General features: G+C 36.5%; 1 protein-coding gene across 1 annotated transcript in view; it reads right to left on the bottom strand.

Moving 5' to 3' along the window:
• Positions 1 to 1,816: 1,816 nt before the first annotated feature.
• The window catches only part of RNF11 (ring finger protein 11), a 44,274-nt gene continuing 33,294 nt past the window's right edge, over positions 1,817 to 12,796 (bottom strand). The window contains exons 2-3 of the mRNA XM_065893709.1: positions 3,303 to 3,472; positions 1,817 to 1,988 (exon numbers count right to left, since the gene is read on the bottom strand). Coding sequence (XP_065749781.1) covers positions 1,817 to 1,988; positions 3,303 to 3,472 — 342 coding nt within the window. The remainder of the gene's footprint in view (positions 1,989 to 3,302; positions 3,473 to 12,796) is intronic.

The following is a 12,796-nucleotide window of genomic DNA, read 5'->3' as shown; positions in this document are numbered from 1 at the left end:
AAAACACAAAGATAAAAAAAGTAATACCGCTGAAAATATTGCACAACTTCAGGTGTTTCCTCCAAATTTGCTTTATGTAATTGGATATAAATTAATGAACAAAAACTTAAGCAAGATACATGTAACAATTTAACAGAACTTGATAATCTAATTTCTTTCAATTTTTCTCGAACTCATCATGGGGCTCATAAGAAAATTAACCAAAATGGATACTGCTACAGTTGAATGTCAAATCTTTAAGTGCTTATGACATACTAAATTCTTCTATAATGCAATTATGAAGAACCCTTCAAGAGACTTGTGTTTTGTATGTAGAAAAGTGTTAAAGTCAAATATTCAACTCAATATAAAATAAAAAGAAACATTTCTGATTTGTTGGGTTGAGATTGCTTCTCCTTTTGCTAATGAATGATTTTTTAGCTGTAATATTACTGAGTTGTACAAATATGTCACCTTCGAGTACATAAAGAAAAATAAACACATGCTAAATGGATAAAACATTACAACTACATCTTTACTAGACCATCTCTACCTCTAACACTTCAGAAGCTTAGAGATTCAGTGTTCTTATATTAACTGCAAGAAAAAGATAAAAGAGAAATTCCTTCTTTTTTGAGATCACAACTATGAAGTCATGTGGTTATACAAATTCTGCATTTGTGTGCAAAACATGAAACACATTTATCTTAATTCTCCCTGCTTAGAATTAATTGTCAGTCAACTAGCAGGACTGTCCTTCCAACAGAAACAGAGATGTGTTTTTATATAACTTCAGTAACCTCAGCACTACAATAAGAAGAGATGCAGTATCCTTTTGCTATGTTCAAGACAACAGGGAAGGAGGTCACAGGAAAGAATAAATCAAAATTGTTGCAACTGAGAAACTTTTCTCAGTTTAACCATGGTGCCACTTTCATTTTTACATAAGCATGGTGGCATAATTCAAGCTCAATAAATCAGAATTCTTAATATTTAAAATTTACCTTGACTTTTAATTATCACCATATTAACAACCAAAATAATTAGGTGAAACACATAAGAAAGGGTAATATTAAACCCCACTTTACTAGAGTTGGTTTCTTGACACATTAACTCATTTTTTTATAGAAAAGGGATAGTGCATCTCAGTTTGCTTACAAGCTAGGAGATCACTTTGAATTCTGCATTTCCTAACTGCAAACAGATATAGCACTTATAACAGGTTATAAATAAACTGGTTTTCAAGCATAGAGCCAGCCCCAACGATAATAATACACTATTTAAAAAGACCTAAGGCAATGAATTCCATTTCCAATGGAAAAAAAGAACTGTGCAAACAAGCTTAAAACTACTTTTTTTGTGCCAGTGTTATAAAATGTAGCTTTTAATAAAACCTTGACCCAAATGCCAGCAACTTGAGAAAAGAATTTGGGTGGGGGGAAGAAGAAAGTTATTTCATTTAGGAAAAACAACCACTATCTTTTTCCTAATCTTCAACAGACACAATTTAAACATATACAGCTGCTGTATAACACTTTACACAATTCCTATGTACTGGAGCAATAACAAGATCTAAATACAATTATATTTTTGAACACTGGGTCAAGGCTTTACATAAAAATACCTTCCTACTTTTCCCCCTAAGTTTCTAAAATATCACATACTTTTTTTCCCCAACATCTGCAGCCATTCAGGAATTCCTGCAGCCATGCAGGAATTTTTAGGAAACTTTTGTGCATGATCTTAATTCCTAATCCCTGGCTCTTTGGGCTCAGTGACAAAAGATCAAAACCACCAAAAATGATGGTTCACTTGAAGTCAGATGAGAGACCCTGGCTCAATTAGTCTCGTAGGATGAAAGCAGTGCTGCATCAACTGGCTCCATGCAGGAGGGGCACGTGAAGGATCTCATCAACCAGTCATCTATACAGTCCAGGTGATAGATGTGCATGCACGGCAGAAATCGAATTGGGTCCCCATAAACAAAGTCCATCATACAGATCACACACCTGTTGAGGGTGAGGGAGAGAAATAAGAAAGCATTTTTAGAGAAGTGATCCAGCTAGAATATTCTTTAAAATCCCCATTACAAAGACAGTGTTAATATGAACAGATGAAAATGGCTTGCCTGTCATCCTACCACCTAAGCATCCAGATTGAATTTTTTCTTAATAAGTGTTATACAGCCACAATCTCTTATTTCAGTCACCTGGGAATTTGAAGAGTTTGAGAGCAATCAACAGGGCAAAGAGAAAGGTATCACAGGGATCAAGTCCACTGCTAGAATTTTACTTGTAAAACAGCTATTACAGAAGAAACCTTAAGAAGAATGTGAAGCTTTAGTACGTAGGAAACCATGTTAGATTAATTTTATTTGAACTGCTTTTTTAGTGTAATCCCATATAGTTTTCACTATAATAAGTGTATGTAAATACAGAACCACTAATTTCAGCCTACTTACTGGGCTGCTACAGGCTAAAGTTCTCTTCAATAACCCCAGTTTCAAGCTCACTGCACTCATCTACAGGTTCAAGAAGCAACCCAATTCGGCAGTCAATATTCTAGATAGGTTACAATCTTAAGTACTAGCCCTAAATGGTGCTACAGCTCAAACAGCCAAACACAACATAGTAAATTACTTTATGTCTGTGTTGGTAACGACCATTCTCAACCTAAAAGGAGAATGGCTGTCCTCATTAGGGATTCTCAGACAATAATGAGCTCTGAGGACAAAATCTCCCTTATATTTAACTCATCAGGCTTAGTACAATTATTCTACAAGTTAAGAAATGGATAAGATTTTCCTCATATCACTAAAACCCTTAGCAAACCATTTTAATGGCTACATAACCTACCAAAGTATTCCTCTACTGTTATTTTTCACTAAATAAAACTATGGTGACTATCTTTATGCATAAAACTCTAGGGATTGAAGTGAGGCACATATTTTAGGATAGATCTCTAGAATTAACTGTTTCAAAGGATTTAGATCTAAAGGTCCTTGACATCCTGCCAAATGGCTTTCCCAACTGATTAGGCCACCAGCAATGCTGGTACTAGTTCACAGTTATTACACAGGTAAATCATTTTTAACTGACATTAACTGTCATCCAAATGGACAGAGGCAACATATAAAATGGTCAGAATTCACACCATCGTTTATTTCTTAGCTATTTTTATATGAAAATTCTTCTTAATTGCTACATCTAAACATTTCCTTTTAAGAAATGATTAAACATCTGACTTCCAAAATGCAGGAGAGTATTTTTAAAAATCAGATCTATGAAGATAGATCTTTGAAATATGTATAAATTAAAACTTACTCCCGGATCTTTTTTTCTGATCCATCTCTTCCAGGGTCATAAACTCCTTTAGGCAGATGCTGTATAAGGCCTATTCTTTGAGCTATCCTAATTTGTTCCTCTTCAGTCAGCTGAGTTGCTAGGCGAGTCTGGCTAGGTGTTGGATGATAGACCGGAACTGGAACTTGTTCCTAAATTTTTTTAAATGGAGAAAAGAATTATTTTTTAAAAATTTGTTTTTTGGGGTAGTGTTTTCCTTTTGTTTCTTCCTTTTTTGGCTGGGGGAGGGGGCCTTGGGGAGAAGGAGACTGGACAAGTATGCAGTAGCATGAGATTCTCTTTTACCCTGCCTTAACTTTAGCATATCTGACCTATGTTTAAAGGATACTGAAACACAGCTTTACAGAAAAACTGGAATGGAATGTTACTTCAAGTATTTCTACAGGAAAACCATATAACACAGACATATTCATTCCTGATACACAAAAAGATAAATCAATGTAACTAATTAATTAACCAAATGGACTGTATTCAATATTCTGTAGGCCACAATGGAGTTCTGTGGTCTCAGTATATCATTATTTACATTTGAATTGGCCATTGTAGATTCCTCTTATTTGCAAACTTATTCTTTCTTTCCTTACAGACAACAATCTTAAAATTAATTTATTATTTATTTGGAAAGACTGGACATTATTGCAATAAACTTCTGTAAAATTTCTTTTAGGCTTTTGGATACATATTTAGATATGATAATCCAGTGAGCCAAATAAGGCCACCTTCCTTCCAAATGGAATACATATCCAAGGATTCAACCAACCATGGACCATGCAGTACTGCAGTATGTATTTGTTGAAAAAAAAAATCTGTATATAAGTGGACCCGTGCAGTCCAAACCTGTGTTGTTCAAGGGTCAACTGTATTGCTTTTTTTTCCTACTCACATTTATGAGATAATTTTATTCACACTCTATACAGTCTTTCAACAGATACTTGAGTATCTATTATGTGCTAGGTGATGGGGAGTGCAGAGTAAACAAAATAAAGTTCCTAGATTGATGGAGAATGCTACTTTAGGTAAGATACTCAGAAAAAATCTCTCTGATGAGACATTTGGGAAGAGACCTCAATGAATACGAGGAAAACAGTGCATCTCTGACCTAATGATTTCATTGTGGCTAAAGCCATTTTTGAGCCACCTAATATGGTGTTTCAGACAACATCTCTACTGTATAAACTGAGCCATAACACTTTCAATCCATGTATGATGTTTTCATGGGAAAATTTACGTTAAATCACAACTACCTATTCACATTACATTACAAAATGTTATTTTCATTCATCCTGTAGGATCACTCATGATTTCTACAATTTAAGCACTCATTTACAATGACAGCCAACATTTGCAAGTATGAGATTATGCCTCCAGGAATAATTGCTAAATTTGTGTTAAGCTTTAAAAAAAAAATTCTGTGAAATAACCTCCATAAGCATTCAGAACTAGCATCAGTTGAAGCTGTTTTGAGCCAATGGCTTCTGGGGTTCAAAATAAAATAATTAAGAATGCACCCATAATTAGAGACTTCATAAGCTCAAGTATAAATATCCTTTTCAAAGAGAAATTTTAGGGGAAAGTCTCAGATACATATAAAGTAGGCTCAAATACTGAAATATCTAATTCAAGGAAAAAGGCACTTCACTACAATGTCTCTTAAAGATACCATTATGTACCTTTAAATTAGCCTTATTCTTATAAAACCCTTTTCTGACAGTAGTTATTATTGAGTTTCTTATCAAAGGCAGTTCAACTTAAGACTTTAAATATTTCTATTCTCTGAGATTCAGAACAAATCTGTAATTAAAGATCTCAAAACACAGTAAATTCTTTATCAAATAATTAAGATTACATTCTCTGGTAAAATGTCAGTAGTTCAAAGTTTCATGTTTTATGAATTTCCACATAAAATCATTAATGGTTACTTTCATACTTCTAGCTCATGACTTAGGAAATAATAACCAAGCATGTGAGTGCTTATCAGAACTATATTCTTCATCCAAATATTTATTTAGTTCATATTACATGCAAAGAAGATTTATTATTAAGTATGGTTCTTGAATCCAGATAACCTTGGGTTAAAGTCACTTCTCTGCCACTTAACAGAGTGACCGTGTTGAAGTGATTTAACCTATCTGGGTTACCCTACCTTATATGGCTGCTATAAGACTTAAATGAGAAAGATGGTGAACCTTGGAATGGCAGGAACTCAATAAATGGTAGCTATTATAACTATTAACACTGCATTCGAAGAGCTATGTTTATTACTGCAGTCCAATTAGCTGTTTCCTATGTTTCATGCTTGTCCATCTTACTGGCTTTGTTCTTGCTATCCCCTCTAGTATCCCCTGCAGGCCCCTTGGTCCAAATCCTACCTCGTCTAGCAGCTTGTTGACCTAAAGCTTTCCCCAATCCTCCTCCCTACCACCCAATATTGACAGACTCTGCCTCTAGCCTCAGCTTAATTACATAGGTGTCCACCTATAAAAGAATTAAGCCGATTATACAGAATACAGTAAAGCTTTCACAAGTGCAGTCATCAAGTGAGAAGAGACTGTCAATTCTTCTAGCTTTCAAAGAGGAAGTGAAGTACAAAACTGACTGCATTTCAGGACTTCCCTGGTGGTGCAGTGGTTAAGAATCCGCCTGCCAATGCAGGGGACATGGGTTCGAGCTCTGGTCTGGGAAGATCCCACATGCTGCGGAGCAACTAAGCCCATGCACCACAACTACTGAGCCTGTGCTCTAGAGCCTGAGAGCCACAACTACTGAGCCCGTGTGCCACAACTACTGAAGCCTGCACACCTAGAGCCCATGCTCCGCAACAAGAGAAGCCACTGCAATTAGAAGCCCGTGCACCGCAACGAAGAGTAGCCCCCGCTCACTGCAACTAGAGATAGCCCGTGCGCAGCGACAAAGACCCAATGCAGCCAAAAATTAATTAACTAATTAAAAACTGCATTTCTTTAGCACAGTATGAAAACTTTCTTTCAGCCCTATATATCTACACCACTGTGACTACAGGCAATTTTTTGCTTTATAAAAAGTTATTTTTTTAACCAATATTTCCTTTTAAACAAGTCTGTATATATACAAAAAATTTCAGTTTGTAGGTCAAACTCAGAGAATCTTTTATACACTAGAAAAATAACTTTGCTGACCAGGCTTTATAGTGCATATAAAAGTTACATGACCCTTCTGTTATTAAAGATCATAAAAATGGCTGTTTCACCTCTGGTTTAGAAATTCACCTCTTTTAAGGTTTTATACCTAGCAGGCTAACTTTCGATGCAGAAAAGTTTCATAGTTCAGAGTCAAAAAGGCTGTCCCTGCTCTGCTACTTATCAGTCATAAGACCTTGACCAAGTTATTTACTTAACCTCTATTAGACTCAGTTTCTCTATGTGTAAAGTACCAGGACTACTGTAAGAATTAAAAGAGACTTGTAACTGCTGTCCCAGTACAGCATGAGACACACATACAAAAGCTCATTAAATAAATGTTAGCTACTACAATATTATTCTGTCTCTACTAGTATGTGACTATAGAAAAGCATTGCAACGTTTAAGAAATGGACTGAATTTTCAATTTTGTATGTCAATTATAACTCAGTAAAGCTGAAAATGAAATAAAACAATTTTTTTTTTAAAAAGAAGAAATGGACTAGACTATGACAGAGGTAAGTAAAACTTGTCAAAAAAGAGTCTTAGAAATTCACTTAAGAACAACTCTCTCATTTTATAGGCCCAAGCTTACCTACAGTCACAAAATTACTGACAATGCTGGAATTAGAATTCTGGTCTCCCTTTTAAGCTGGTAATTTCCACTACATCATGCTTGGTTGCTGGATAGGAAGGAGATTCTCCAAGTTAAATGATTTGGACTTTGTCCATTTATATTACATTGAAATGACATTTTAAGAAAGCCATCAAAATAAAGAATTTCTAATAAAGTTATAAAGATTTTTCATCTGCAATAAAGGTTTCATAATTTCAACAACTTCTAAAATTTAAGAATTTCAAAGAACATCAAATCCATTTTGAAACTGCCCTGTAAAATATACTCTATTGCTGATAGAAAAATAGAATCCCACACCCCCACTCCTAGCTGGGGTACCTTCGCAGAATCCTAGGAATCAATAGAATACCGTTTTTAAAACACTATTTATGAATATGGGATTTTCAGTCTGAAAAATTAAATTATAAGATTTGAGTCTCTGATACTTCCTGTAGTAAGTTATTCTAACCCTCTGCTTTCTCTCAACATCAAATGACTCTGGTTTGCAGACTTGAAGCTAACTACTATTGCCCCTGGCTTTGGTCCTATCTTTGTGGCTTGTCTCTGAATACAAGAAACTCTTCGGCCTCTGTTGTAACCCCTGCCAGCTCAGATTTTCAACCCTTGAATTATGATTTCCAGTCTAGACTACCTTTCATTATTCTCAGTCCCAGACCAACTGACCAGTCTTGATGAGCCGCCATCCACATCAAGATATGACTCATACGGAAGTCGGTGAAACAATTAGTATAAGACTGTGGGTAATGAGGTACTCCTTAATCCCTGAACATACCTACTACAAACAAAAAGACCTATACTACAAACAAAAAGACTTTAACTGTCTCTAAGCATGTGCTTTTTAAGAGGCTAGATTTCTTTGGTCTTGTGGTTCACATAGGGGTACAGAGAACACAGAAAGCAGAACAGAAAAGGAAAGCTCTACCTTACAAAGAAGCATATTAATAGATAGAAAAACAAAACGCCTATCTCTTATTCACATTATGGATGTATTTTCTTCTTTGGTATTTTTGTTAAACGAAATAAACCCTCTAGATATTTTAAGTGATTCACCATTCTAATTTCAGTTTATATGCAACTTTTCAGAAACCCTCTACAGGGAAGAAAATGACTAAGAGCTCCTGATATTTTAAAGATAGCCTCACCCTTCTTACCACACACACCTAGTTTTAAGTCCCATCATACTTATTAAAAATGACCTTAAGTATGAATTGCTATTTAGTAACTAGAGATCCAATGGTATTTTCTAGGTGGCAAAATGTAAACTTGTTTCTCCTGTCAGCTAGAAGACACTGAATCGAAGATTGGATGGGGATATAAAAACAGCACTGTTTAAAAGATCTGAAAAAAAAAAAAAAAAAAAAAAAAAGATCTGGACTCTGGGACAGTTCTCAACATTCCCTAACTAATGGCTCACTGTGCCTAAACTCTTTGTGTGAACAGTGTGATTTATGCTGAACACCTGCTTTCCCTCTGGGAGTCTAGAATTTTGGTATATGTTAGGCAGTGGCTCAGTACTTTGGGCTTCCCTGGTAGATAACACTTCAAACATGTTGGCACAATTCAGTGCTGGAGAATTAAGCACATTCCATGTGACTCCACTAGGAGAGAACTCTTAGAAGCCTGTGTCTTTCCTATGGACCTTTGCATCTTTTCCCTTTACCAATTTTGATCTGCGATCTTTTGCAGTAATAAATCATAGCTGTGATTACAATTATATGCTAAGAACTATGAGTCCTCCAATGGAACTGAAGATCATTCTAGATAATGTTAAGAGTGATAGGGGGAACTCCCTGGCAGTCCAGTGGTTAGGGCTCTGCACTTCCACAGCAGGGGGCTCGGGTTTGGCACTTACCCACCTCCCCCACCCAAAAAAAGAGTGATGGATAGTGCCTGCATTGACTCCTTTGTTTTCAAGCAGTTTATTTGGTGATGTTCATTAGAAATGCTCCTTTGTGGACTTCCTTGGAGGTCCAGTGGTTAAGACTCCGCACTTCCACTGCAGAAGGCACGGGTTTGATCCCTGGTCGGGGAACTAAGATCCCGCATGCTGTGTGGCGTGGCCACAAAAAAAAAAAAAAAAAAAAAAAAAGAAATGCTCCTTTGTGAAAAATGTGTGTTTTGACAATGGCAGTTACACAGTACTTCTGTTTTATTCCTTTTTTCAAAGCAAGTTTGAAGGAACTAACATTTTGAACATTTATTATTTAGCACAGAGAAAAACACCTTTGACATAGAAGGGTTATATGCTGAATTGTGTCCCCCAAAATTCTTATGCTGAAATTCTAATCCCTAGAACCTCATGATGTGACGGTATTTGGAGTGTGTGACTATTTTTGTCCTGGTCTCTTCTCCTGCCCTATACTCTTCACCAAAACTATGTCCATGTTGACAGCTAAAACTACCACCTGGATATAAATGATTCACAAATTTATATTCCAGTCTAGATCTCGCTTTTAAACTCCAGGCTCTACTTTGACAGTTCTAATTTGATGTCCAAAAATGAACTCCCCTCCAAAACCTGGTCCTCTTCCCTATCTCAGTAAGTGACACAACCACCTTTCTAGTTCTGGAAGACAGAAACATCCTTGGTACCTCCCTTCCCTTTACCTTCCCATATTTAATACATCACCGGGTTCTAGTGAATTTATTTTCTATTGAAATGCTGATAGAATCTGTTCATTTCTTTCCATGTCTATTGCCAATACTCCAGTCTAAGTTCCCATTTCTTTCCTGGTGTACAATATTAGCTAGGAAAATCTCAATTTGTTTTCTACCCAGAAGTTACAGCAATCTGTCCAAAACAAATCCAACCCTATGCCCTCCTCAACATACTTTAAAACTCCTTCAATAGCTTCCCACTGCTCTTAGGATGAAGTCCAAAGTCCTTAATAAGACCTCCAAAGCCCTGCATAGTCTGGTTACCTACCTACCTACCACTCACCCTTCTCCTTCCTCATCTAACAACTCACTCACTGCTTTCTAGCCCCACTGGCCTTCTTTCAGATCTTTAAAGTAGCATGATCTCTCTTATGTGAAGTCATAGCACCTGCTGTATTCTCTGCATGAAACACTCTCCTCCACCATCACTCTGCTTAAATACCTTTTTTTTCTTCCTTCTGAGCTCAGTTCAACTTCCATTTTTCAGAAATCTTCCCTAACTAACCATTCTCCTCTATTATAGGCTCTTATATAACAAGTAACTTTCCTTCATAGCATTTGTCATATTTGTAATTTTATATTTAGTTACAGTAATTTAAATGTTGTCTTTCCCACCAGACTGTAAGATCAATGATAAGAATTGTGTCTGGTTTTGCTCCTTACTGAATGGATAGATGAATAAATGACCTACTAAAAATGTTATCTACTAATAGCTAAAAATAGTCACCCATTAACTTACTCCCGTGTTCCTTCTCATTTCAGTGTTTCTATACTTATTAAAGTTAGTATACATGCTATAATACTGGGATTACAGAGCTGTTTTTGCTTTGCTAAGTATATTCTTTAAGAATGACTGATAGGGGCTTCCCTGGTGGCGCAGTGGTTGAGAGTCCGCCTGCCGATGCAGGGGACACGGGTTCGTGCCCCGGTCTGGGAAGATCCCACATGCCGCGGAGCGGCTGGGCCCGTGAGCCATGGCCGCTGAGCCTGCGCATCCGGAGCCTGTGCTCGGCAACGGGAGAGGCCACAACAGTGAGAGGCCCGCGTACCACAAAAAGAAAAAAGAATGACTGATAATAATAGTATCTCCACCAATCCCTCCAAAAGTGAATCCTAAATACGATTTTGAAGACCTGTGGAAAATAACATTTACAAATTAATCATTTACAATGTACAAGGGCACTTCGTACAAAATGAATGGGTTTATGAAAATCTAAATCACCAATACAGTAAATTGCTAATTAATATAAATGCTGGCAACCTTCAAGGGTGGTTCAGTTGGCTGCCCTCACCTCTATCTACGTCTATGAATACGATTCACGAAGTATTTTGTCTCTGGGCTAAAAAGGTGATTGCGTGACTATTTTATTAGTGTATTCCTTCACCACTAGACTGTAAGCTTGATAAAGGTAGGGATTATGTCTGTTTTGCCCACCAATATATACTATTTACCTAGCACAGTATCTTTCACATAGTAGGGATTCAAACATTACTGGATAACTGAATGATTTAAATCAAAGCACTCATGTTCCTATAATCCATGTCATATATTCTTATCAGGATTTTATAAACATGCTATGAAAATTTTGCTAAGGATTTGGATTATGCCACAATAAAACCAAAAAGGAAAACCTGATATAAATTACAACCAACATTCCTTCTCCAAGTGATAACCTGGTTTGTTGCCTCTCTGAAATTTCAACCTATCTTTCTATCCCACAGTAACTTCAATTTGTCCAAAATCAAACTAATTATCTCCTTCTACTTCCACAATCCTTCTCAAGCTCAGAATTTCTATGCCCACTATCTAGGTTAATAATAGAAAAGTATAGTGGAAGGAACACAGACATATCATAGAATTTCATCCTCTGGCACTTATCAGGTATGTGACCATAGACAAGTTACTTAATACCTCTAAGCCTAAGGTTCCTCATCAGAAAAATGAATAGAATACCCATCTTAAAAGAACGTTGTAAGGAATAACTAAGAAAATGTACCAACCACGATAGGGGCTCAAATATCTGGGCCTTCCTATAATGACATCATTAGTCATCTGAAGTACACATCTCTTCCCCCTTTCCCTTTATCCCCAGCATCTACTTAAATGTCATATCTAACTACCATTTTCTCAATGTTGATAGGAGACATACATGTACCTGCCCTGTGAGTTTAAATTTTGAGAAAGAGGGAATTCACAGTAAGAGAAGCAGATATATTTCAAGTAAATTTAAACATTTTTTTCCTCTTTAATTCTCTACATCTTCATGCAAAAAACAACAAAAAACCCCAAAGAGAATCCAAGCAAAAGCATTTGCCTTAAAGAAAGGGAAAAATTTGAATTAAAATGTGCTAGGAAAAGAAATGCAGCATCACAGAAAGGGGTAGAATAGACAAGGAACAAAGGTTTACAAAATGTGCTGAGGCAGAGCAAAGAGCAAAGACAGGGTCAGTCACACAAAAAAGCAAGGTCTGACCTGATGAGGAAAATCTCTGAAGTGTTCCAATTGTTTGTTAATAAATAATGTATCATCTATAAAATGATGAATGTTGTGAAAAATAAAATGGGCCCGAATCTCAGAGTTTACAAGTCAAGAAAGAAACAGATCAAAGTGTGAACTTGTCTATCTGAAAGGCACTGCATTAAAAGTTGGACCCAGGTTAGGGAATATGATATAATTTCAGAAACTAAATAAAACAATGCAGTGGGGAAGTGCCTAAATAATGTGCTGAGGCTGGAAATAGTACAAGTCTGGTTTGTGGTGAAGGAAAAATAAAGTCACTGCCAAAGAATGCAGCTTGTCACCAAAAGCTGTATCCTTTCCTCCAGAAGAGTCAGCTCTTCTGATTTTCTCCTTACAGCCTTACAAACTGCTGCTGGCACCACCCCCTCCCCAGCTGCAGTTTCCTACTGGGAATGTTTTTTTCTGAATTTTGCCAGACTGAACCGTAAGGCCATAAAATGGAGGATTTGGAATAAATGATCTCAATGCATATTCTAACTCTGA

This window comes from Phocoena phocoena, chromosome 1 (assembly GCF_963924675.1).
Source record: "Phocoena phocoena chromosome 1, mPhoPho1.1, whole genome shotgun sequence".
NCBI classification, from domain to species: Eukaryota; Metazoa; Chordata; class Mammalia; order Artiodactyla; family Phocoenidae; genus Phocoena; species Phocoena phocoena.
Note: the sequence above shows the minus strand (reverse complement) of the source record. Positions and strands in the feature narration are given on the sequence as shown.